Source organism: Scyliorhinus torazame, chromosome 6 (assembly GCF_047496885.1).
Source record: "Scyliorhinus torazame isolate Kashiwa2021f chromosome 6, sScyTor2.1, whole genome shotgun sequence".
Lineage (NCBI taxonomy): Eukaryota > Metazoa > Chordata > Chondrichthyes > Carcharhiniformes > Scyliorhinidae > Scyliorhinus > Scyliorhinus torazame.
In genome coordinates, this window is record NC_092712.1 from 43,470,663 (window position 1) to 43,496,890 (window position 26,228).

General features: G+C 54.2%; 1 protein-coding gene across 1 annotated transcript in view; it reads right to left on the minus strand.

Moving 5' to 3' along the window:
* LOC140424765 (obscurin-like) overlaps positions 1-26,228 on the minus strand; it is a 1,044,598-nt gene that overhangs the window by 845,165 nt on the left and 173,205 nt on the right. Inside the window, 2 exon segments of the mRNA XM_072508149.1 lie at positions 9,907-10,182; positions 24,511-24,786. Of these exon segments, the coding sequence (XP_072364250.1) occupies positions 9,907-10,182; positions 24,511-24,786 (552 nt within the window).

Sequence of the window (26,228 nt, forward strand, 5' to 3'; positions counted from 1 at the left end):
CCGTGCCGGGGAGGGAGATGGAGGGTCCGTGCCGGGGAGGAGGTTGGGGTAGTTCAGTGCCGGGGAGGAGGTTGGGGGGGTCCGTGCCTGGGAGGGGGATGGGGGGTCCGTGCCGGGGAGGAGGTTGGGGGGGTCCATGCCGGGGAGGAGGTTGTGGGGGGGTCCGTGCTGGGGAGGGGGATGGGGGGTCCGTGCCGGGGAGGAGGTTGGGGGGTCTGTGCCGGGGAGGAGTTTGGGGGGGGTCCGTGCCCGGGAGGAGGTTGGGGGGGGTCCGTGCCGGGGAGGGGGATGGGGTCCGTGTCGGGGAGGAGGTTGGGGGGGGTCCGTGCCGGGGAGGAGGTTGGGGGGGGGTCCGTGCCGGGGAGGGGGATGGGGGGTCCGTGCCGGGGAGGAGGTTGGGGAGGTCCGGGCCGGGGAGGAGGTTGGGGGTGGTCCGTGCCGGGGAGGGGGATGGGGGGTCCGTGCCGGGGAGGAGGTTGGGGGGGGTCCGTGCCGGGGAGGGGGATGGGGGGTCCGTGCCGGGGAGGAGGTTGGGGAGGTCCGGGCCGGGGAGGAGGTTGGGGGGGGGTCCGTGCCGGGGAGGGGGATGGGGGTCCGTGCCGGGGAGGAGATTGGGGTCCGTGCCGGGGAGGAGGTTGGGGGGGGGGGGGGGGGGGGTCCGTGCCGGGGAGGAGGTTGGGGGGGGTCCGTGCCGGGGAGGAGGTTGGGGGGGGGTCCGTGCCGGGGAGGGGGATGCGAGGGCAAGTGAGTTGGTCCACCTGGCCAGGTGCCAGCCTCCAACAGTTGGACCCATGCGGTCCATGCCACCTGGCTGGGGGGAGGAGGGGATATGGGCAATGATGACATGTTGTCGTTCCCCTTCCCCCCCCCACCCCCCCCCCCACCACCCACCCAACCAGGCCGTCATGTTTTCCGATCATCCAGCGATGTTGGCCGCCGTGGCGGCAGCCGCTAATGTCTATGTTGCCCTGGATGAGGAGGAGGAGGAGGAGCATGCCAGAGAGGCGGCGCAGGCTGCCGCAGACGGACAGGCGGCAGCCGCCCAGGCTGGAGGGACACCTGACCGACAGGACGATGAGGGGGAGGAGGACGTCGCTGCCCCACGGCAACGGAAGCACCTGAGGACGCCCCGTGTGTACCGGCCCCGGCAGTCATACCAGGACCTCACGGACCGGGAATGCAGGAGGAGACTCCGGATGAGGCGGGAAACCGTGGCACACATCTGCCACCTGCTGGCACACCTGTCACCGCGTGGCACTGGCGGGGGACACCCTCTCCCCGTGTCCGTCAAGGTTACGGTGGCCCTGAAATTTTATGCAACGGGGTCATTCCAGGCACCGAGTGGGGACCTGTCCGGCATATCGCAGACATCGGTGCATCGGGGCAGTGACAGATGCCCTATATGCCATGGCGCACTGCTACATCCGCTTCCCTGTGGACCGGGCCAGCCAAGATGCCCGGGCCGTGGGCTTCTCTGCCGTGGCCGGGTTCCCCATGGTCCAGGGCGCGATTGATGGGATGCACGTCGCCGTGCGGCCACCTGCAGATAACAGGGCCGTGTTCACCAATAGGAAGGGGACCTATTCGATGAACACAGGTGGTCTGCGACCACCGCATGATGATCCTGCACGTCTGCGCCCGTTACCCAGGCAGTGTACACGACTCATACGTGTTGTCGCGGTCATCCATCCCCGGCATGTACGAGGGACGCCATCCCCGGCTGAGGGGCTGGTTGCTGGCGACAGGGGCTACCCATTGCGATCGTGGCTGATGACGCCTATACGGAGGCCACGCAATGAGGCGGAGAACCGCTACAATGATGCCCATGTAGCGACAAGGGGAGTGATAGAGAGGTGCTTTGGTGTGCTGAAGATGCGTTTCAGGTGCCTGGACCTCTCTGGGGGCGCCCTCCAGTATCGGTCAGATAGGGTCGGCCGCATCATTGTGGTGTGCTGCGTCCTGCACAACATAGCCCAGCAGAGGGGCGATGTGCCGCAGGCAAAGGAGGGCGGAGTGGAGGAGCAGCAGGAAGAGGCGCAGTCCTCCCCAGATGAGGGGGATGGGGATAATGGTCAGGGCAGACGGGGTAGACACAGGCGGGTGGCTGTCCGCCGTTACCGGCTGGCCCAGCGGGCACGGGACAGACTGATAGACGCCCGCTTCACTGACTAGATGGGCGTGGGAATCGGGTAGTACGGCCACAGACCGCACACCATGGCAACAGCCGACCACCCACACCCCCCACCCATCCACCCACCCAGCACCCTCACCCGCCTCCCCAACCCCACCCACCCTACCCGCATGCACACCACCCCCCCCCCCCCATTGCCGATCCACCTGCGGCACAACGGGCCGGTCTCACACAGTTGCGGGTGGACGCGTGTCTATTGCAGGCCATGGAGGATGATGACAACCCGCACTGCGGTGAGCTCCTGGCTCCACATCGTTGGACTATGTCTGACCCATGGCCACAGTACCACCATCCACCCGGACCATCCCTGCATGCGGCTGTGACACTGCAGCGCACGGTCCCGTCCTCTGCCCGGGGGGATGTTGATGGCAGCCCAGGGGGAACGGGGCAGACTCACCTGGGGCTGAGGTAACACCACCCCTCACACACACACTTGCGCTCAACGTACATGACACCCCCGCACGCTTTGGACAGAGCACAAAGGCAGCTTCTGTAGGTGTAACATTGACTTTAATAACCAAACGAGTTCATGCACGTGCCCTAGCCCCTAAAATTCATCTGTGCCCTGCACCCATGCCAACTTACTCAGTGTCTAATTGTTTGGCCTTACGGGCCCTTTGACTACGTCTACGTGGTTCCCCAGACGGTACAGCAGAACTGGAGGTGGACTCCTGTGATTCCTGCCCTCTGACACTGGATCCCTTTGGCGGCCGTTTCCTGGGGCGTCCTGGCCTAGATGGGCTAGGCTGCGGCCCGGGCGACTGGGATGGCGAACTGCCAGCCTGTCCTGCCCGTTGCCCACCCGATGCACCTGGGACGGAAGGGGGGGGAGTCCGAGGTGTCGCGGTGTTCCGGGACCTCCCCTACAGGGGGAGCCGGGACGGACCACACCACCTCCTCCTCCCTCGGTGTGCCCGATGGCCCCCAGGCCTCTACATGGGTGGGGGATGCAAACGGACTGGCCATCCGACGCCCCCCCGACATCTGGTGCTGCCAGGCCTGGAGGCCTGTGCTGGTATCGACAGGGGTCTGCAGGTTTGCAGCCATGGAGCCCAGGGGGTTGGCAAACCCTGTCTGTGACAGTGCGACGCCGACTCGCACATGGCCACTGGCGCCGATGCCCTCAGCGATGGCCTGCAGAGACTGGGCCATGGCCTGCTGAGACTGGGCTATGGTGTTGAGCACCTCTGCCATCTGGCGCTTGCACTGGCTCATGGCCTCCTGTGAGAGGGCAGCCATGTCCTGGGCCACAGACGCCGCCTGCACGGAAAGCCCCAGGCCTCGCAAACCGTTCCCCATGTCTGACACCGTCGCACCCATTGCCTCCACCGCGGACGCCACGCGCGTCGCGGTTGTCGGGCCTGGGTGGCACGCATGACCGGCACCACTCCTAGCTCCTGGACGCGGGGTGGACTCCTCCACCTGCGACTGCAGCCGCCGCAAGCCGGCCGTCACCCTCTTCGCTCGTCTCCGGGTCGGTGGTTGCATCGGATCTATGTGTGGGTGTGGTAACTCCAGGAACCCGGGATCCATCTGGGCGGCAGATGTTCGCTTGGACTGGGCTGCCCTCCGACCGCCCGGCCCCTCTGCTTCTCCTACCTCCACCTGCTGTACCGGGAACGGCTGTTGTTGTGCGCACCAGTGAGTCTGTAGGCAGACGCCTCATCACTAAAGTGCCCAACCGAGGTGAGTGTTTCTGCGATGGTGGAGTGGTGTTGATGACAGCAGTGGCGTTGTGTCGTGCTCTTCGTCCCACTCTGAGTCCATGGCATTTTGGGGTGGGGGGTTCATCTCCACCCATCCACTCTTGAGTCACTGTCCGGTATTTCGTCTTCCTGGGTAGTGCTGTCCCGGGTAGTGGTGTCCCGGGTAGTGGTGTCCCGGGTAGTGGTGTCCTGGGTAGTGGTGTCCTGGCTCGGATGTGACGGGGGCCTGTGGCTGCCCCCCTCGTCGCTGGGTGGTCGTCCCCGCACGTGACGGGGGGTGTCGTCTCCCTGTTTGCTCCAGGTCTCTCCGTCTCCCGTGGTGTGTGCGAGGGGCATCCTGCGGGCGTCGCATGCTGGAGGGTCCGGGTCTCTCTGTCTCCCGTGGCCTCCGAGGGGCATCCTGCGGGCAGTCTGCATCTGCGGGGAGTGGGTGCCACTACCTGGTCCTGCGATACACAATGAAGCATGCATGGCTAGACATGCAGGCAGTGATCAGGTGATATGGGGGAGGGGGATATAGGGGAGGGGGGGATATGGGGACGGGCTGCCGGTGGCTCACTTGCTAGTACACCCCCGACCTCTGCATCAGCAACCTCCCGGTCCTCAGGTCCGCCAGCCAGTTCCATGGCCCTTTCCTCGTGTTCGGTCAGTGGCCTCTCATCAGCGGGGCCTCCTCCAGTCCTCACATGCTCCCTATTGTTGTAGTGCGCGCTTCTCCTGTGGGGGGGGGGGGGGCAGGGGTAAAAGGCAACACTGTTAGGCAGGTATATGAATGCACGCCATCGGTGGCGCGTGCATTGCAGAGGTTAAGGTTAGGGCTGGATTCACTTGGGGATATGGGGGATATGGGGGAGGGGGGATATGGGGGAGGCGGGATAATGGGGGAGGGGCGGATATGGGGAGGTGGGGGGATATGGGGGAGGGGGGATATGGGGAGGGGGGATATGGGGGGAGGGGGATATGGGGGAGGGGGGATATGGGGGAGGGGGGGAGTATGGGGGAGGAGGGGAGATATGGGGGAGGGGGATATGGGGGAGGGGGATATGGGGAGGGGGAGTATGGGAGGGGATATTGGGGAGGGGGGGATATGGGGGATATGGGGAGGGGGGATATGGGGAGGGGGGATAGGGGGGGTACTGGGGAGGGGGGATATGGGGGAGGGGGGATATGGGGGAGGGGGGATATGGGGGAGGGGGGATATGGGGGAGGGGGGATATGGGGAGGGGGGATATGGGGGAGGGGGATATGGGGGAGGGGGGACATGGGGGGAGGGGGGACATGGGGAGGGGGACATGGGGGAGGGGGGGACTTGGGGGATATGGGGAGGGGGATATGGGGGAGGGGGATATGGCGGAGGGGGATATGGGGAGGGGGGATATGGGGAGGGGGGTTATGGGGGATATGGGGGAGGGGGATATGGGGAGAGGGGGATAGGGGGGTTATGGGGAGGGAGGGGATAGGGGTGGATATGGGGGAGGGGGGATATGGGGAGGGGGGATATGGGGAGGGGGGATATGGGGGAGGGGGGATATGGGGGAGGGGGATATGGGGGAGGGGGGATATGGGGGAGGGGGATATGGGGAGGGGGATATGGGGGAGGGGGGATATGGGGAGGGGGGATATGGGGAGGGGGGACTTGGGGAGGGGGGACATGGGGAGGGGGGACATGGATAGGGGGGACATGGGATAGGGGGGACATGGGGGAGGGGGGACTTGGGGGATATGGGGGAGGGGGATATGGGGGAGGGGGGATATGGCAGAGGGGGATATGGGGAGGGGGGATATGGGGAGGGGGGTTATGGGGAGGGGGGATATGGGGGAGGGGGATATTGGGAAGGGGGGCTATGGGGGGAGGGGGGGCTATGGGGGGAGGGGGGCTATGGGGAAAGGGGGGATATGGGGGAGGGGGGATATGGGAGGAGGGGGATATGGGGATATGGGGGAGGGGGGATATGGGGGAGGGGGGATATGGGGGAGGGGGGATATGGGGGAGGGGGGATATGGGGGAGGGGGGATATGGGGGAGGGGGGATATGGGGAGGGGGATATGGGGGAGGGGGATATGGGGAGGGGGATATGGGGGGGATATGGGAAGGGGGGCTATGGGGGATGGGGGCTATGGGGGAGGGGGGCTATGGGGAGGGGGGCTTGGGGGAGGGGGGATATGGGGAGGGGGGATATGGGGGAGGGGGGATATGGGGGAGGGGGGATATGGGGGAGGGGGGATATGGGAGATATGGGGGATACGTGGGAGGGGGATATGGGGAGGGGGATATGTGGGAGGGGGGATATGGGGGGGATATGGGGGAGGGGGGATATGGGGGGGATATGGGGATGGGGGGGATATGGGGATGGGGGATATGGGGAGGGGGGATATGGGGATGGGGGGATATGGGGTAGGGGGGATATGGGGTAGGGGGGATATGGGGGAGGGGGGGTATGGGGGAGGGGGGATATGGGGGAGGGGGGATATGGGGAGGGGGGATATGGGAGATATGGGGGATACGTGGGAGGGGGATATATGGGAGGGGGGATATGGGGGAGGGGGGATATGGGGGAGGGGGATATGGGGGAGGGGGGATATGGGGGATATGGGGGATATGGGGGAGGGGGGATATGGGGGAGGGGGGATATGGGGGAGGGGGGATATGGGGGAGGGGGGATATGGGGTAGGGGGGATATGGGGTAGGGGGGATATGGGGGAGGGGGGATATGGGGGAGGGGGGATATGGGGGAGGGGGGATATGGGGGAGGGGGGATATGGGGGAGGGGGGATATGGGGGAGGGGGGATATGGGGGAGGGGGGATATGGGGGAGGGGGATATAAGGGGGAGGGGGGATATGGGGGAGGGGGGATATGGGGGAGGGGGGATATGGGGGAGGGGGGATATGGGGGAGGGGGGGATATGGGGGAGGGGGGGATATGGGGGAGGGGGGATATGGGGGAGGGGGGATATGGAGATATGGGGGAGGGGGGGATATGGGGGAGGCTCACCCTGCCTGCTCTGATGAGGTCGTTCACATTCTTGTGGCACTGGGTGCCTGTCCGTGGTGTCAGGGCCGCAGCGGTGACGGCCTCTGCCACTTCCCTCCACAGACGCCGGCTGTGGCGTGGGGCAACTCTGCGGCCGTGCCTGGGATACAGGGCGTCCCTCCTCTGCTCCACTGCGTCCAGGAGCGCCTCCACATCCCGTGACTCGAACCTCGGGGCTGAGCGGCGGCCAACCATCCAGTCGGGTGTTCCGGTCGGGTGGGGGGGAGCAGCGCGGCCTTATGAGCCGTCACGCCGTGCGGCGCGTATGACGCTGCACGGCGTGAACCACGTGCACAAGCGCGGATCCCGTTACGTCGCTGCTAGCCCATTTCGGGCCGGAAACTTTCGACCCATTTTTCCGACGTGACGCAAGTCGGATTTGCGCCGTTTTTTAACGGAGAATTTCGCCCCAGATCCTCCGTTCAGGAGATTAAGTTCTCTAAGAGCGGCGCCCAGGAGTGATTCCTTCTCCGTTAAATTTATGCATGGTGGGGAGATTGCGCCATTCGGCAGAATCCAAATATCGGGCCACCAATTGGAGGACCCCCGCCCCCCCCCCCCCCCCCCACTGACAAGTAGGGGCATTCGCACACATCCCCAATTCACAAAGGAAGTTACAGGCCAGTTCCCCCCCTCCCCCACAACAGCACACACTCATGAAGGTGACCCAAGCACCCCCTCCCAAAGGAGGCCCCCCCATATCAGAGATCCCCATGAGAGATGCTGAGCACTCCCCACCCCAGTCATCCTGGCTGGAAGCTAAAGAACAGTCCAGGCAGGAGCAGTGAAAAATCACTGCTTTTTCACTTATCAGTGCCTTACACCTGCTGCTTAAGACAAAAATGTTGAAAGCAGCAGTTGTTACAGGTGTCCTAGGCTTCAAAGAAAGCCAAAACACATCAGACAGCTTTAAACCTCACCCCGTCAGATCCTTTGGTCTGCAAGGCTTCTATTCACTTTCAAAGATAAATAGCTTTTATTAGCTGTAAATGATGGGGTAATAGCTTCCACACAGCCAAGTGTTTGATTATTTATTTTCATTTCTCTTCACACTTGAATGCATCTCAGGTACGTTGCTTTGAAGTTAACCATAATGTTTATACATATCTAGGAGATAAGTGCTTTCACTTCCTCTTTTTCGCAACAGAAACCACTTAAACTCTTTTTTGTGGGCAGGGGCTGTTAATCATAACTAGATGTTTCTAAGCAATGTGGTTGGTTTCAAAGCAGGGTACTTCAGATGCATTCTAGCATTAAAGGAAATGAAAATAAACAATACAAGCTATGAGGAAGCTATTACCCTGCCAATTACTGGATTTATTTTGTGGGGGGGGGCCTCCAATGGACTTTGGAGGTACCTCATAGAATCAAGAATTTACAGTACAGAAGGAGGCCATTCAGCTCATCGAGTCTGCACCGACTGTTTGAAAGAGCACCCTACCCAAGCCCACACCTCCACCCTATCACCATTACCCAGTAACCCCACCCAACACTCAGGGCAATTTTGGACACTAAGGGCAATTTAGCATGGCCAACCCACCTAACCTGCACATCTTTGGACTGTGGGAGGAAACCTGAGCACCCAGAAGAAACCCACACATACACGGGGAGAACGTGCAGACTCTGCACAGACAGTGACCCAAGCCGGAAATCGAACCTGGGGCCCTGGAGCTGTGAAGCAATTGTGCTAACCACTACGCTACTGTGCGACATTACTTACTTATCCCCTTTCCCCACTGCGGGGTCTGTGTCAGGGCAATGCTTGAAAATACTTGCACCAATCCACACCCGTGTGAATTCCAGCCAAGAGAGCTGGAGAATCATGGGGCATTGAGAATCAGGCTTCAAGCCTGTTAAACATATGCAAATCGGTTCAAATGAATCATTTGCAGCCACTCACCGGCACGGGGCCGGAGCATCAATGCTCAATTCTCCACCACATCGGAAAATCCTGCTACCAGCGTTGGGCAGCAGGAATCCATCCGGTGTCATTTCGGGCGGGAAAACCAGTGAGAATCCTGCCGGATATTCCGGCACCATTCCCATCACAATTCACCACATTTAAGCATTTTTTTTCGCGCTTGGGAAGAATCATACATGGAGACGGGAAGACTAGCTCCTCAGAGATCAGGATGCCTTTTTTTACCCAGAACTTGAAGTTGAAGGCTGCCCATGCCTCCACCCACTGATATCGCAGCCCCTCACTGACATGGGCAACACCCCAACCCTTAAGCTCTCCCCTCCGCACCCCCCACCACCACTAGATGTCCGCCTCACCTCCTCCCCTACAGCATGTGGGCATGAGGATGACCCGGCCCCAGCCCCATCATCCTTGCTGGCATGGGGCATCAGGCACCCCCCGCTTTAGATCCCCCTGCCTTCATTCCCACCCCTTTCATCGTCATGACTCCTCTCATGCCCCACCTTATGGAGGTGTCCCTCAGCACCCAGGCAGTGTTAACGTGGCATTGCTAAAGGGTGCCAGGCTGCCATGGTGGCTGTGCCAGGGTGCTAGGGGAAGTGTCAGGTCATGCCCATGTCCTGTCCCCAACCACTCTGGGTCTCCAATGGTCTCTGAGACCTCCGTGTGATCATCACATCTGGGTTCCATTTTTGGAAACCAGTATTTATTCCCGTTGGTCTCACCCTGCACCGGTGAGGGTGGTGAACCCTGGAAATCAGGAAACCCCGACCTCGAACGGGCTGAGAATATTTAACTAAGTTTAAAGACTCATTTAAGTATACTAGTCTGGTTCACGCCCAGCGAGGGCGTGATCCAGATCGCGTTGGGTTTCGTGGGCTGGAAGATTACACTCCGTTTGGCATCAGGCCCGAATCCCATTTAGGGGTACGCAGGTACATCGGGCACTACGGGGTGTTAGAATCACGCCAAATATTGTTTAAAATGTCGAGACAAGCATTGGAATTATTAAATGGTGCAATAAATGCTGGGGATCTTCTCAGACAGTTACTAACCTGCAACCTGAATGTTGAAGATCAGTTTCTCTCCAGCTGCTTCACATGTGTATTCACCCCTATCTTTTGACTCCACATTCTGAATGATAAGCTTTCGAATTTTACCATCAGATTCAAGTTTCGTCGTTTTACTCCGACTGAGCAGTTTTCCATCTCTGAACCATTTGACCTCAGTTTTAGACTGTGACACTACACAGCTAAGAGTTACATTCTCCGATTGTCGAACTTTCACCACCTTCTGAACTGAATCTTTATTGGCGAATCCGGTTTCCAGTTCTGCAATAAGGAAAGTTTAATTGGTACACTGGAAAGTGTCAGAGATAAATCTAATCTGTGATTCCAATTCAAAATTAGCAAAGGTTTAATGAGAGGCACAAATTCAATAAATCCAAATTTTGTAAAACAGATTTGTTACATTTTTAATGTGATTTAATGAAAAAATTCCCGTGGTACGGGAAGGAGGGGTTTCATTTCATGGGACATTGCATCAGTATTGGAACAGGAAGGATCTGTACCGTTGGGATGGTCTGCATTTGAACCGATCTGGGACAAGTGTTCTAGCGAAAAGGACTTTAAACTAGCAAGTGGGGGGAGGGAAGGGTAACACACGGAAAAGAAAATGGTTTATGGGAAGCAAAGCAGCAGGTTAGCATATGGGAAGGTGGATTCAACTAGATCGAAAGTTATGAAAAAAGATAAAGGGAAGAACTCAGGAGATGTTATTAATGGAAGTGATAGGATTCAAAAAGAAGGCATTAAAACTAGCCATGATGTGGAGATGCCGGCGTTGGACTGGGGTTAGCACAGTACGAAGTCTTACAACACCAGGTTAAAGTCCAACAGGTTTGTTTCAATGTCACTAGCTTTCAGAGCGCTGCTCCTTCCTCAGGTGAATGAAGAGGTATGTTCCAGAAACACATATATAGACAAATTCAAAGATGCCAAACAATGCTAGGAATGCGACCATTAGCAGGTGATTAAATCTTTACAGATCCAGAGATGGGGTAACCCCAGGTTAAAGAGGTATGAATTGTATCAAGCCAGGACAGTTGGTAGGATTTTGCAGGCCAGATGGTGGGGGATGAATGTAATGCCACATCAATCCCAGGTCCCAGTTGAGGCCGCACTCATGTGTGCGGAACTTGGCTATAAGTTTCTGCTCGGCGATTCTGCGTTGTCGCGCGTCCTGAAGGCCGCCTTGGAGAACGCTTACCCGGAGATCAGACACTTCAGCAGTCAAGGGCATTCAGCCTCTGATCTCCGGGTAAGCGTTCTCCAAGGCGGCCTTCAGGACGCGCGACAACGCAGAATCGCCGAGCAGAAATTTATAGCCAAGTTCCGCACACATAAGTGCGGCCTCAACCGGGACCTGGGATTCCTGTCGCATTACATTCATCCCCCACCATCTGGCCTGCAAAATCCTACCAACTGTCCTGGCTTGATACAATTCACACATCTTTAACCTGGGGTTACCCCAACTCTGGATCTGTAAAGATTTAATCACCTGCTAATGGTCGCATTCCTAGCATTGTTTGGCATCTTTGAATTTGTCTATTTCTGTGTTTCTGGAACATACCTCTTCATTCACCTGAGGAAGGAGCAGCGCTCTGAAAGCTAGTGACATCGAAACAAACCTGTTGGACTTTAACCTGGGATTAAAACTAGCATGAAGGCACTCTACCTGAATGCTCGTAGCATTCAAAACAATATAAAGGAGTTAACAACACAAATCATCGCAAGTGAGTATGATTTGGTGGCTATTACAGAGATCTGGGGCGGAATTCTCCGGAAACGGCGCGATGTCCGCCGACTGGCGCCCAAAACGGCGCCAATCAGACGGGCATCGCGCCGCCCCAAAGGTGCGGAATGCTCCGCATCTTTGGGGGCCGAGCCCCAACATCGAGGGGCTAGGCCGACGCCGGAGGAATTTCCGCCCCGCCAGCTGGCGGAAACCGCCTTTGTTGCCCCGCCAGCTGGCGTGGAAATGACATCTCGGGGCGGCGCATGCGCGGGAGCGTCAGCGGCCGCTGACAGTTTCCCATGCATGCGCAGTGGAGGGAGTCTCTTCCAACTCCGCCATGGTGGAGACCGTGGCGGAGGCGGAAGGGAAAGAGTGCCCCCACGGCACAGGCCCGCCCGCGGATCGGTGGGCCCCGATCGCGGGCCAGACCACCGTGGGGGCACCCCCCGGGGCCAGATTGCCCCGCGCCCCCCCAGGACCCCGGAGCCCGCCCACGCCGCCTTGTCCCGCCGGTAAGGTAGGTGATTTAATTTACGCCGGCGGGACAGGCAATTTATTGGCGGGACTTCGGCCCATCCGGGCCGGAGAATCGAGCGGGGGGGCCCGCCAACCAGCGCGGCCCGATACCCGCCCCCGCCGAATCTCTGGTGCCGGAGACTTCGGCAACCGGCGGGGGCGGGATTCACGCCAGCACCCGGCGATTCTCCGACCCGGCGGGGGGTCGGAGAATGTCGCCCAAGGTTGCAGACTGGTCACGAGCTAAATATCCAGGGGTATCAGACTATTCGGAAGGACAGGCAAGAAGGAGAGGGAGATGGTGTAGCACTGATATTTAAGGATGACATCAGGGCGGTAGTGAGAGATGATATAGGTTCTATAGAGAAAAAGGTTGAATCCATTTGGGTGGAAATTAGAAACAGTAAGGGGAAAAGGGGCAAGATTCTCTGCTTGCCGATGCCGAAATCGCGTTCGGTGATCGGCCGGAGAATCCACGTTTACGCTGGAATCGGGGGCTTTGCCATTTTTGCGATCATCCGCCCCCTCAAAAAACGAGTACGCCGCACGCCGTGTGGACTGCCTCAGGATGTCACCTGAGGCCCTCCCACAATGTTCTGCACCCGATGGGCCAAGTCCCCGACGGCTTGGGGCGCGTGTCCTCACAACTTTCGCGTGGCGACTGCGGACTGTGTCCAGCGCCGCCACAGTCGGGGGAAGCCATTCCACTGGCAGGGGGTGTTTTGGCGGGGGTTGGTCCAGGGGTGGCAAGGGGGGTTACCGGGGGCAGTTTTTGTCAGGCTGGGTGTTATAACCTGCCTGCTTACCACTGGCTGGGGACTAATGGCAATCCCACATCCTTAGGGAGTATGAGCTTCCCCAATGAGGGGGGTGAAGAAATCATTAACAAAGTCCCTGCATAAATAGAGCTGGCCAGTATGAAAATGAAAATCGCTTATTGTCACAAGTAGGCTTCAAATGAAGTTACTGTGAAAAGCCCCTAGTCGCCACATTCCGGCGCTTGTTCGGGGAGGCTGGTACGGGAATTGAACCATGCTGCTGGCCTGCCTTGGTCTGCTTTCAAAGCCAGCGATTTAGCCCTGTGCTAAACCAGGCCATAGTATGGAACCAGTTAGAGAGGACTGGGCAGCAAGAGTGCACTGCTGCTGCTGTTGTATATATATGTAATTGTAAATAAATGTTATTTCTTTCTATTCTACAAACTCGTGCTGGATTCTTCGTGGCCCTCACAAAACTGGCGACGAGGGTTAACGTGGATAGCTGTCAACGCTGCTGAAGCCACCTCCCTGGATTTTTGTTGGATACAGTTTGGAAGTTTTTTTAATGTTACACCATGCCTCTGTATGGACGTTTGGATGTCTTTGATGCTGCGCTGGAAAGTTGGAACAAGTACGCACAATGGATGCGTTACTATTTCCAGGCAAACAACATCACTGAAAACGAGTGCCAGGTGGTCATTTTGCTCACCGCCTGCGGCCTGCATACGTTTGGGGTGATTAGGAGCCTTATGTACCCAGCTGCGCTGGACACCAAGACGTTTGATGAACTTGTGACCTTAGTGGGGCAATATTTTAACCCAACCCCGTCCACGATAGTCCAGCGTTACCGGTTTAATACCGCTGAGAGGACCCCAGGAGAATCCCTTGCAGAGTTTCTATCCAGGCTACGCAGGATTGCGGAGTACTGTGACTATGGTGAGACCTTGTCAGAAATGTTACGCGACCGTTTGGTTTGCTGTATTTTTTAAAAAATAATTTTATTCTCCATTTTCACATTTTCTTCAGAATTTGCACCCCACCAATAATCAGTAAACGGTAACGAATACAATGTCAACCCCCTTTTCAACAACAGCGATCCCATCCTCCCACCACCCCGAACAACGGCCCACCTGACAATATAAGCATCAAGTAAAACAAGCCCTCCCAAAGTGGGGGGAAAAAAAAAATGAAAAAAGAAAAAGGAATCAGGAATCGCCTATGGTCACCATTGACATATACAGTCCACCCCAACCACCCCCTCATATTCAATGCCATCCAATCCCCAAAAGAATACCGTGAATGTTACCCATGGATTGTAGACACCACCCTCCATCCCGCCTCCCAGGCTCTTCCCCTCCACTTCCTCTTGTAAACTCCTCCCCCCAACCTCGGTTCCTTCCCCCAACTTGTCACCTCGGCTAGACGCATCGGAACCTGTTCTACCAGGCTTTGATGTCAACAGCCCCTCCCCCCATCTCACTCCCGTTCACTGGCCGGCTTAAACTGGCCAGCGTGGAGGCCCCCGCCTGGATCTCCATCCTCCTTGCCCGGTCCCAGGAAAACCAAGAAATCCCCCTTTAGCACACAACCCCAGCATACACACCCAAGCCCCAAAGAACCATCATTGCAAATGAAAGTCCTATCTCTTCCCTTATCCAAATATACAGCGTCGACTCATTTAGTACATACACCAACACGCAGTGAAAAAATAAAGTTACATGAGGCTACATTGGTACACAACCAATTCTCAATTCTGCCACAGTCCTTCTGCCTTCGCAAACTCCTCCACTGCTTCCGCCGTCCCAAAATAAAAGTCCTTGGATTTTTAGGTCACCCTCAACATAGCTGGATATACAATGCCGCACTGCACCTTGCTGATGTACAGTGCCTTTTTCACCCTTCTGAAGGCAGCCCGCCTCCTCGCCAGCTCCACCGTAAAGTCCTGGTACATACGTATACCAGCTCCAGCCCACTGCATCTCCCGCTTCTGCTTTGCCCAGCACAGGACTTTCTCCTTCACGCTCTACCTACGGAAACACAAAGTTACTAATCTTGGCGGCTCACTCGCCTTTGGTATTGCCTCCAAAACCGATGAGCCCGATCCAGTTCATATCAGGAGGGATCATCCCCCTCCCCCAATAGCTTTGCCAACATCGTGGCAAAATACTCCGTCAGCATCGGGCCTTCCACCCCTTCGGGCAGACCCACAATCCTCACATTCTGTCGCCTGGATCTGTTTTCCAGGTCTTCACATTTGGCTCGCAGACTCTTGTTGGTCTCTATCACCCTCCGCAACTCCTTCCCCATTGAGGTGAGTTGATCACTGTGCTGCGATAATGCCTCTTCCACTTCCTTGTGTCGCAGCTTGCTCCCGCACCTCCGCCACTGTGCTTGATACCGCCGCCCTCACCGGGGCAATCACCTCCTCCACCAGCACTTTCAATATCGTCCCCATCTCCTTCTTCATCGCTTCCATGTGTTTTGTGAACTGTTTATCAAGTTCGACCACCATCACCTTGGTCATTTCTTCTGCTGTGAGTGATGCGGCCTCCCCTGGTGCTCTAGCCTCTGTTTTCCCTTCAGTTCCTGCACTGACTTTTTCACTCACCGGCAGACTTTCGTTAACCCCCTTTTTCACGGCCGTTGTTCTCCCAAACTTGGACATTTTTCCTCCCTGTGCCTTCTTACAGCCTTTTCAGCCTCCATTGCACCCGGGACCAGGCGTTAAAACTCCAAAATTCCTATTCCCAAGCGGGAGCCCTCCAGTGTGCGGCTGCCTCCCGCCCGCCGTCACCGGAAGTCTGGTTTGCTGTATTAACAACGCGGCCACCCACAGAAAGTTGTTAGCCGAGCCAACATTGACTTTTCAACAGGCCATTAAAATAGTTCCGACAGAAACTGGGGCCAGCCCAGGGGCAGTACCTTCCATTTAGATGAACCTGCGGTGACTACTCCCAAGGACGTGGAGACGGAGGACGACTGCCTGCAGCTGCATTGTGTGGCAGCTCCCCATGTGGCCCCCATTAAGGTGACAGTACGGGTCAATGGTCACCCGCTTGAGATGGAATTGGACACTGGCGCAGCGGTCTCCGTGATCGCCCAGAGGACATTCGACCACATCAAGCAGGGTATACAGACCCTTACATTAACCGATACACAGGCCAGGTTGGCCACCTACATGGGGGAACCATTGGACATTGCAGGAACTACAATGATCCATGTTGTTTATGGACGCCAGGAGGGACGTTTCCCACTTAACGTGGTGCGCAGCCATGGGCCCAGCCTGTTGGGTTGGGACTGGTTGTGCCATTTGCGGCTGCAGTGGCAGCACATCCTCCAAACAGGTTCTGGAGGGTTGACGAAGGTACTAGGACAAAGAACAAAGAACAAAGAAAAGTACAGCACAGGAACAGGCCCTTCGGCCCTCCAAGCCTGTGCCAACCATGCTGCCCGTCTAAACTAAAATCTTCTGCACTTCTGGGGTCCGTATCCCTCTATTCCCATCCTATTCAAGTATTTGTTAAGATGCCCCTTAAACATCACTATCGTCCCTGCTTCCACCACCTCCTCCGGCAGGGAGTACCCAGATGTATTCCAACCCGGTTTGGGGAAAATAAAAGGGGCCGTAGCCCGTATCCAAGTCGAACCAGGAGCCACGCCGCGCTATTTCAGGGCGCACCCGGTGCCTTACGCCTTGCTCGAGAAGGTAGAAGGGGAGCTCACTCGTTTACCGCATGTTGCTGTCTACTTAGGCGACGTTTTGATTACAGGGACGTCGGAGCAGGAACATTTGGAAAATCTGGAGGCTGTCCTTAGGTGCTTTTCAGAGGCTGGAGTCCGTTTATGTCATACAAAGTGCGTCTTTCGGGCGAAGGAAGTAGTCTACCTGGGTGCTTCCCGTAATAGTTTACAAGGCGGAGAAAAGAACGAAGATGCGAAGTGTCAGTCGGGGCGGGGGCCTGTTGAATTGCATGCACCTTCTCTGCGACGGGGTGCAAACCTTCACCCCGTCGCAGAGAAGGTGCATGCAATTCAACAGGCCCCCGCCCCGACTGACACTTCGCATCTTCGTTCTTTTCTCGGCCTCGTAAACTATTACGGGAAGTTCCTCCCCAATCTGGCAACTACGCTGGCCCCGTTGCACCTTCTGCCATAGAAGAATCACACCTGCATTTGGGGTCAGCTGCAAGAAACCACTTTCCGGCAGGTAAAACAGAAATTGTCGTTGTCTGGGTTACTAACCCACTATGATCCTGGAAAGCCTTTGCTCATCACGTGTGATGCATCCCCGTATGGTATTGGGGCCGTCCTGTCCCACAAGATGGAGAACGGGGCCGAGCGGCCGATAGCTTTAGCCTCCCGCGCATTGACTGCAGCAGAAAAGAAGTATGCGCAGGTCGAGAAGGAGGGCCTGGCAGTGGTCTTTGCGGTGAAACGCTTCCACCAGTATGTGTATGGTCGCCACTTCACTATTGTGACTGATCATAAGCCTCTGCTGGGACTTTTCCGAGAGGATAAGCCAATACCGCCTATTGCTTCCGCATGGATCCAGCGCTAGGCTTTGTTGCTCGCTGCCTACGAGTATTCTCTGCAGCATAAACCAGGGACCCAGATAGCGAATGCTGATGCACTGAGCCGATTGCCTTTGTCGACCGGCCCCATGTCGACCCCCACGACCGGTAAGGTGGTTGCAACCCTACATTTTGTGGACTCCTTGCCTATCACGGCATCACAGATCCGTGAGTGGACCCAGACGGAGCCAGTCCTGTTAAAGGTTCGGCACATATTCCTGTATGGTGGGCAACATAGACAGCTCCCAGGCGACTTGCGGGCAATTTCTTCCAAGCTGTCAGAATTTAGCGTGGAAGATGGTATCCTCTTGTGGGGGACGCATGTGATTGTCCTGGAAAAAGAACAGCAGCTGACAGGACTTGCACAATGGGCAACCGGGTGTGACCAAAATGTAAATGTTGGCCAGGAATTATGTCCGGTGGCCAGGCCTCGACACTGACATTGAGAAGGTGGCCCAAAACTGCTCCATTTGCCTGGGGCATCAAAAGCTTCTGCCGGCCGCACCCCTACATCACTGGGAATGCCAGGGCAGCCGTGGGCACGCTTGCATGCGGATTTCACCGGCCCTTTTCAAGGATCCATGTTCCTTCTATTAATCGATGCCCAGTCTAAATGGTTAGAGGTGCATAAGATGGTAGGCATAACGTCCTGCGCGACAATCGAGAAGATGCATTTGTCTTTCAGTACGTATGGCCTCCCCGAGGTGCTGGTCACGGATAACGGCACTCTGTTCACAACTGAGGAGTTTGCGAGGTTCATGAAGATGAACGACATATGCCATATCCGCACCGCTCCATACCACCCGGCTTCCAATGGGTTGGTGGAGCGCGCAGTGCAGACATTCAAACGGGGTCTACAGAAGCAGTCTTCCGGGTCTATGGACACGAGACTGCCTCATTTTTTGTTTTCATACAGGATCACTCTACATACGGTGACTAGGGTAGCTCCCGCGGAACTCCTAATGGGCCGGAGACTTCACACCCGCCTTAGCATGGTTTTCCCAGAATTGGCGCAAAAGTACGCTGCACTCAAGAACGACTTTCTCGGCATCGGCCGATTCGTCAGTTTGCGCCCGGTGACCCAGTGTTCGTTCGAAATTATGCTGGTGGTGCCCAGTGGGTCCCTGGCTTTATCTTTCGCCGAACGGGCCCTATCTCTTACCAGGTGCAAGCACAGGATCGTCTCCAGCGCAAGCATGTAGACCACGTTCGGTCCAGAAGACTGTTTCTTCCAAAGGTTCCCTGTCCCGGAGCTCACGTCTACAGCCGCAGAGACCAGACACAGTGGAGAGTATTCCTCACGATCTTCTTCTGCCGCCACACACAAAACCTGCGCATGTCGTTGCAGAACCGCGTGGAGATAGGGACGCCGAGATGACGGAGGCAGTGGACTCCGACTCCGAGATGGAGACACAGGACGCCTCAGAGGGGGAGTCCTCGGTCTCACGGGCCGTGGATGTACAACCATTACATCGTTCATCACGGAAGCGCCGTTCTCCATCTCATTACACCCCGCCCAATCCAGCAAATGGTGTCCGGCCTGCGGCAAAACGAGTCCGACGTCCTCCTTCGCCAGAGTCTTCGGTGGATTCCTTGGACTTTGGGGGGGGGATTGTTATAACCTGCCTGTTTACCACTGGCTGGGGACTAATGGCAATCCCACAATCCTTCCCCGATGAAAGGGGGGGGGGGGGGAGAGAAATCATTAGCAGAGTCCCTGCATAAATAGAGCTGACCAGTATGCAACCAGCTAGAGAGGAGTGAGCAGCAAGAGAGTACTGCTGCTGCTGTTGTGTACATATATGTAATGTTAAATAAATGTTATTTCTTTCCATTCTACAAACTCGTGCTGAATTCTTCATGGCCCTCACAAAACCGGGTCCGCGCGCGGCCGGCGCCATGTTGCGCGGCCGGCACAAGCCGCCGCCGTGTGCATGCGTGGCAACGGACCCAGCCATTCTGCGCCTGCGCCCGCAGGTAAAGCTGGGGGCTTTACGCTGTGCAGCTGCTAGCCCCACCACCGGGCGGAGGATTGGTGCGGGGGCGGCACCGACTTTCTGGTCGCAAGACAAGACGAACTCTGCAGACTTGGCCTCAGAATTGGAGAATCCAGCCCAAGTCACTGATAGGCGTAGTCTGTAGGCCACCAAATAATAACATCACGGTGGAACGGGCAGTAAACAAAGAAATAACTGATGCATGTAAAAATGGGACGGCAATTATCATGGGAGATTTTAATCTACATGTCGATTGGTCAAACCAGGTCAGTCAGGGCAGCCATGAGGAGCAATTCATAGAATGTATCCACGATAAGTTTTCTCGAACAGTATGTAATGGAACCTATGAGGAAGCAAGCTATCCTAGATACGGTCCTGTGTAATGAGACAGGAATAATTAATGATCTCATAGTTTTGGATTCTCTCGGAAGGAGCGATCATAGTATGGTTGAATTTAAAATACAGATGGAATGTGAGACGGTAAAATCCAATACCAGTGTCTTGTGCTTAAACAAAGAAGACTACAATGGGATGAGGGAGGAGTTGGCTAGGGTAGATTGGGAGCAAAGACTTTGTGATGGGACAACTGAGGAACAGTGGAGGACTTTCAAAGAGATTTTTCACAGTACTCAGAAAACGTATATACCAGTGAAAAAGGACTGTAGGAAAATGGATAATCAGCCATGGATATCTAAAGAAATAAAGGAGGGTGTCAAATTGAAAGAAAAGGCATACAAAGTGGCAAAATTAGTGGGAAACTAGAGGATTGGAAAATTTTTAAGGTAAACAGAATGTCACAATAAAAGCGATAAAGAAAAGTAAGATAGATTAGGAGAGTAAACTAGCTCAGAATATAAAAACAGATAGTAAAAGTTTCTGCAGATATATAAAATGAAAAACAGTAGCTCAGGTAAACATTGGTCCTTCAGAGGATGAGAAGGGGGATTTAATAATGGGAAATGAGGAAATGGCTGAGGCATTGAACAGGTATTTTGTGTTGGTCTTCACAGTGGAAGGCACAAATAACATGCCAATAATTGTTGGCAAGGAGGCTATGGCAGATGAGGACCTAGAAATGATCATTATCACGAAGGAGGTAGTGTTATGCACACTAATGGGGCTAAAGGTAGGCAAGTCTTCAGGCCCTGATGGAATGCATCCAAGGGTACTTCAAGAGGCGGCGGGGGAAATAGCAAATGCGCTCGTGGCAATTTACTAAAATTTGCTGTACTCTGGGGCGGTTCCAGCAGACTAGAAAACAGCATATGTGACGGCACTGTTTAAAAAGGGGGGCAGAGAAAAGGCGGGTAACTATAGGCCGGTTGGCTTAATATCTGTAGTGGGGAAAATGCTTTAATTGTCGTTAAGGAAGAAATAACAAGACATCTGGTTAGAAATTGTCCCATTGGGCAGAAGCAGCATGGGTTCATGAAAGGCAGGTCATGTTTGACTAATTTAGTGGATTTGAGGACATTACCAGTGCGATGGACAACGGGGAACCTGTGGATGTGGTATATCTGGATTTCCAGAAGGCATTCAACAAGATGCCGCCCAAAAGGCTGCTGCATCAGATAAAGGCGCATAGCGTTACGGGTAATGTATTAGCATGGATAGAGAATTGGTTAACTGACAAAAAGCAAAGAGTGGGGATAAATGGGTGTTCTTCTGGTTGGCGATCAGTGGCTAGTGGTGTGCCTCAGAGATCAGTGTTGGGTCCACAGTTGTTCACAATTTACATAGATGATCTGGAGTTGGGGACCAAGTGTAATGTGTCAAAGTTCGCAGATGACACTAAGATGATTGCTAGAGCAACGTGTGCAGAGGACATTGAAAGTCTGCTGAGGGGTATAGATAGTTTAAGTGAGTGGGCAAGGGTCTGGTAGATGGAGTTCAATGTTGATAAATGTGAGGTAATTGACTGATGACAATAAACAAATCCAATCCAATCCAGACACCTGCTACCCTCTGAGTAAAAAGGTTCTTCCTCATGTCCCCTCCACCACTCATCTTTAATCTCCTCCGCCACTCATCTTTAATCTATGTCCCCTGGTTGTAGAATTCTCTGCCATTGGAAACAATTTTATCCTGTCCACTCTATATCTCTTATCCTCATAATTTTGCACACCTCAATCAAGTCACCCCTCAGCTTTCATTGTTCCAAGGAAAATAACCCCAACCTATTCAATTCTCCTGCATTAAAGACACTATTTAAATGCAAATTGTTTTCAAATTAAGGTAGAAGCAGGTGCTCAAGGGATATAGGGAGAGATCTCTAGACAGTACAGAATGGTGCTCGACAAGAGCAAAAGGAGTGGGGAGCAAGGAATGGAGGATCTGTACAACAGTTCATGGTAAGCTAATATCACAGAGACACAATGACATGCAACGGACGGCACAGTGGTTAGCACTGCTGTCTCACTGCGCCAGAGACCCGGGTGACTGTGTGGAGGTTGCACTTTCTCCCTGTGTCTGCGTGGTTTTCCTCGGGGTAATCCAGTTTCCTCCCACAGTCTAAAGATGTGTAGGTTAGGTGCATTGGCCATGCAGGTTAGGTGGAGTTACGTGGACAGGGCGGGGGAGTGGGCCTAGGTAAGGTGTTCTTTCAGAGGTGTGCAGACTCGAGGGGCTGAATGGCCTCCTTCTGCACTGTAGGAATTCTATGTTTCTAACTATGTAGGCTTCCAGAGTGAAAATTAACCTTGAAAAGAACAGAAATGATGGTATGTTGCCTTTTATTTGTGAGGACGTTATGTGGGAAGTTACATTCTGAATGGGTTTTTTCTTTTTCGCCCGTTCCATTCCCCCGTACTCCAACATTGCTCTTCTTCCAAAGTTTTCTCATTTGACTACACAGTCATCTCTGGTATAAATTGGGGAATCCATTTTTGCCCACATCTCATCATAATCTATACAGTATCAAAGACTGCAAATAGCTGAAGGAATCTGAGGACTAAAACTGAGGCAAAATTGGCCAGCTTACTTGGAAGGTTTTGAAAAAGGGAGTCATGGCAGAGTAGTTGTAAAGCAAAGGTTCAATGCAGTGTATGTACTGAATCGAACGGTTGAATTGTTGGTGCTCTTTTTCAAGAAGTCATTATGTTCATTTTGAATGAGATAGGGACAATACTAAGCCATAGAAATAGGTTCATGTCAGTTAGCATTGGACCAAATGGAAATAGTTAGAGAAAGCAAACAGGGCAAAAGACTCAATTTCCAAATGATTGCTGGTTTTTCCCATGGACAAACTGTCTCCATATAACAGAAACCTTTGCTGCAAATTGAGAACAACATTAGACTAATTATTATAATGTTATTATATTCTGAGGGGATCCTCCCATCGGGCGGCTAAGTGCCGACACCGGCGTAAAAATGGGAGTGTTTTGCGTCGGCGCCCATTCCGGGACCACATTCTGCAGGCCACAGTGGGGTAGCACAGCGCTGGAGCGGCCCATGCCGCTCCACCTGCCGATCCTGGCCTGAACCCAGCGCCGCAGGGTCCGCGCATGCGCAGTTGGGCCGGCGCCAACTAGCGCATGCGCAGTGGCCTTCTTCCCTGCGCCGGCCCTGACGCCAAATGGCACAGGGCTACAGGAGCTGGAGCGGAGGAAAGGAGGCCGGGGGGGGCAGAGAGGCCGGCCCACGATTGCGGGCCAGGCCACTACGGAGGCCCCTCCCCGGGGTCGGACCACACCCTCCCTCTCCCACAGGCCGCTTCCGGATCCTTCATCGCCGAGGTCCCGCCAGCTCAGAGGATTTTAAAACGGCGCTGGTGGGACTCAGTTTTTTGGTGACGGCCCCTCGGCCCATCCGGGCCGGAGAATCAGCGCGCCGGCCCATGCCGGCCCGGGGCGGAGAGTCGTCGCATACCCCGACCGGCGCCACGCCGACCACACCGGCCCCAGTGGCACCGATTCTCCGCTCGGCGGAGAATCGCGTCCCGGCAGCGGGGCGGCATGGCACGACCCCCCCCGGCGGGGGGTCGGAGAATTCCGCCCAATATTTCTTCTTGTTGGGGAATCTAGAACTAGGAGCAACAGTTTAAAAATAAGAGGCCTTGCATTTAAGTAAGATATGAGGGGGAATTTATTTTCTCAGAGGGTCGTTAGTCTTTGAAATTCTCTTTCCCAGAGACCCTGGGGGCGCCTCCCTTTCAGGCCTCCTCATAGCCCTCCCTCCTTCCAGGATCCCACCAGTCACACACCCCAACCTCCCAGGTGCCCCGCTTACCGTCTCTGCACCCCCACACTTCATGCCCCCCCTCAGGCCCTGACCCTTGGCAGTGCCACCCCGGCAACCGGGCATCCTTGCACTGCCTTCCCGGGTGCCATTCTATCTGGTCCACTTTTGTATGGGCCAGTGCTGAATGGCGTCTGCTTGCGGCCTCCCTGGGGAGACCGGTAGACCCTGGTAAGTCGGTAGATACCAGGTAAGCTTGTTTAAGTAGGTTTAAACCCTAATTAGGCGTGCGACATTTGGTCACGGCCATTTTAGGCAGGATTCTGATTCCGATGCCTCGCGAGGTCTGGGTAGATGTCGCGAGGTGTAAAGGCTGCCGGGAAGCCCGGGGGAGGCCTCTCCTGGCATCAAGCGGAGCCCGGCTGGTAGGTCACGCCCATGATCTTACTGAATGGTGGGGATGGTTTGATGGGCTGAATGGCCTACCCTGCTCCTAATTCATATGATCGTATATTTAATTCATTATTAGTTTCATGCTAACAACAATTTCTGTGCTGCATTAAGTTTAGGTGTCTTGGAATAAAGGAAAAATATAGGCCAATATTTCCTCAGCCGACCCTACTCCACCACAGTATCTTTGCATGAAATGCAGTGGATACCATTAATGCGCTTAAACAATTTTTCTCTCATTCATATGGCAAAGATACAACAGTGGGAACAGGAGAAATTCCAAAGAATTCCAGCCGTTTGTTAGAAAAATGCCATGTGAGAAGTAATTACCTCCAACAAACAGAAAAATGAAAACCAGACAGTAATCCCACTGACAATGATTAATGATTACTTACCTGTAACCTCAACATGGAAAACCAATTTTTCTCCGGCTGCTTCGCAGATATAATTGCCTCCATCCTTTAACTCTACATTCTGAATAATAAGTCTTCGTATTCTACCATCAAATTCAGGTTTAACCTTCTGACTGGGACTGAGAATCTTTCCACCTTTGGACCATTGGACCTCAGTTTTAAGTTGGGACACTTCACAGCTGAGAATAGCATTCTCTGATGTTCGAACCTTTACCTCATTCTGAACTGATTCTTTATTGGCAAAGACTGGTTTTGGTTCTGCAAACAAAAGTTTCCAAAAATTAAAAAAATCAACAATTTTTAGGACTAGGAAGACGTTGTTCAGCCCAATTAGACCATCTCTTTTGGTGTTGATAATCCCACCTAGCCACCTTCTCTTTAAATCTTTCTCTCTGCTATCAACATATCTATGTGTACCTTCAATTAAATTAACTATTATCTTCAATGTGCTTCATGGTAATTTATTCCACAGGTCTAATAAGGATTGTTTGAAATGTTATTGCTGTCTTATCTTCTTGCTCCCAACATCCTGAGTTGAAAATGGACAAATCAGATTATTCTTCACATTCCCACATCTCATAGGCTGCTGAACAAATGGTTCTCCAGAGGGATGCACTTCTTCCCATTCCTATTACACTAAACCAACACTTTGGGCCACTTTAGGAATGACACCTGATGTTCTACATGTCACCTGAAGTGTCCCTGACAGAAGATATAGATCTCGCTGAGCAGAAGGTTACATTATGAACTGAAAGTTGTTACGATCTCAGCTGATGCTACTACTGAACAGTCAGGTCAAAGAATGGAACCATGGTTCAATAGACTGTACTTTTTTTTAAAGAGACGTGGATGAACAGAGTCATAGGACTGCCAATTAACTTTAAACCAAATAATAAAACATTAATTAAACATGAAAAGATTGACTACAACCCCACCTATATCTTCACAGATATACACAGATGTTTGAGGATAACACAAGTTACAGAATGTATTTTATATTATATTGTTCTCGGTAAGTACACAGTCCATGTAAACCAAAAGGCCATTTGCTATCAGACACACTCCACTCTGAAACCAAATGGCAGACCCCACCCAATGCAACTTCTATGAATTTCTCATCAAATCCCCCCAGATGCTTATCACACTGTGAGCCAACTGGTCTCACTGGAATTCCAACTTCCGCACGAGTGTTTCCAAATTCCAATCTCAAAAAATCAGCCTTGGAATCTGCTCCCAAGCAACGCTTTCTCTCAGATGCCTTCACCAAAGGTCCACTTGCAGTATTTCAATCACTCCTTTCAGTATTCCTTTGCCTTGAATTGATTGCCACATGCATTCAAGCTTCCACACGATCTCTCAGGTACCCAGCCATGCTGACAGAACACTCTTGCTTTATAGGCTGTGTGAAGCTCACTAACCTTAGGATTACCTCAGATGTCTAGCTTCTCACAAGCCAACTTCACTAGGTCTGCACCTTTCAGCACTGTCTTTAACTGGGAGCCATTCTCTGTCCCGTTGTTTAACTTCAGTGAACAGTACCTTGTTCAGATTCGAGTTCCCTTTCCTTTTGACTTTCAGCCTTTCTGGGATTTCTCTTTTCATTCCCTGGTTTCCAGTACGATCTGTTGTTTGGCTGATAGGATTTTCTTTCTGCCCATTGTCCTGCCTCTCTGCTGGCAGTTTCTGTGAGAGCTGTTTTC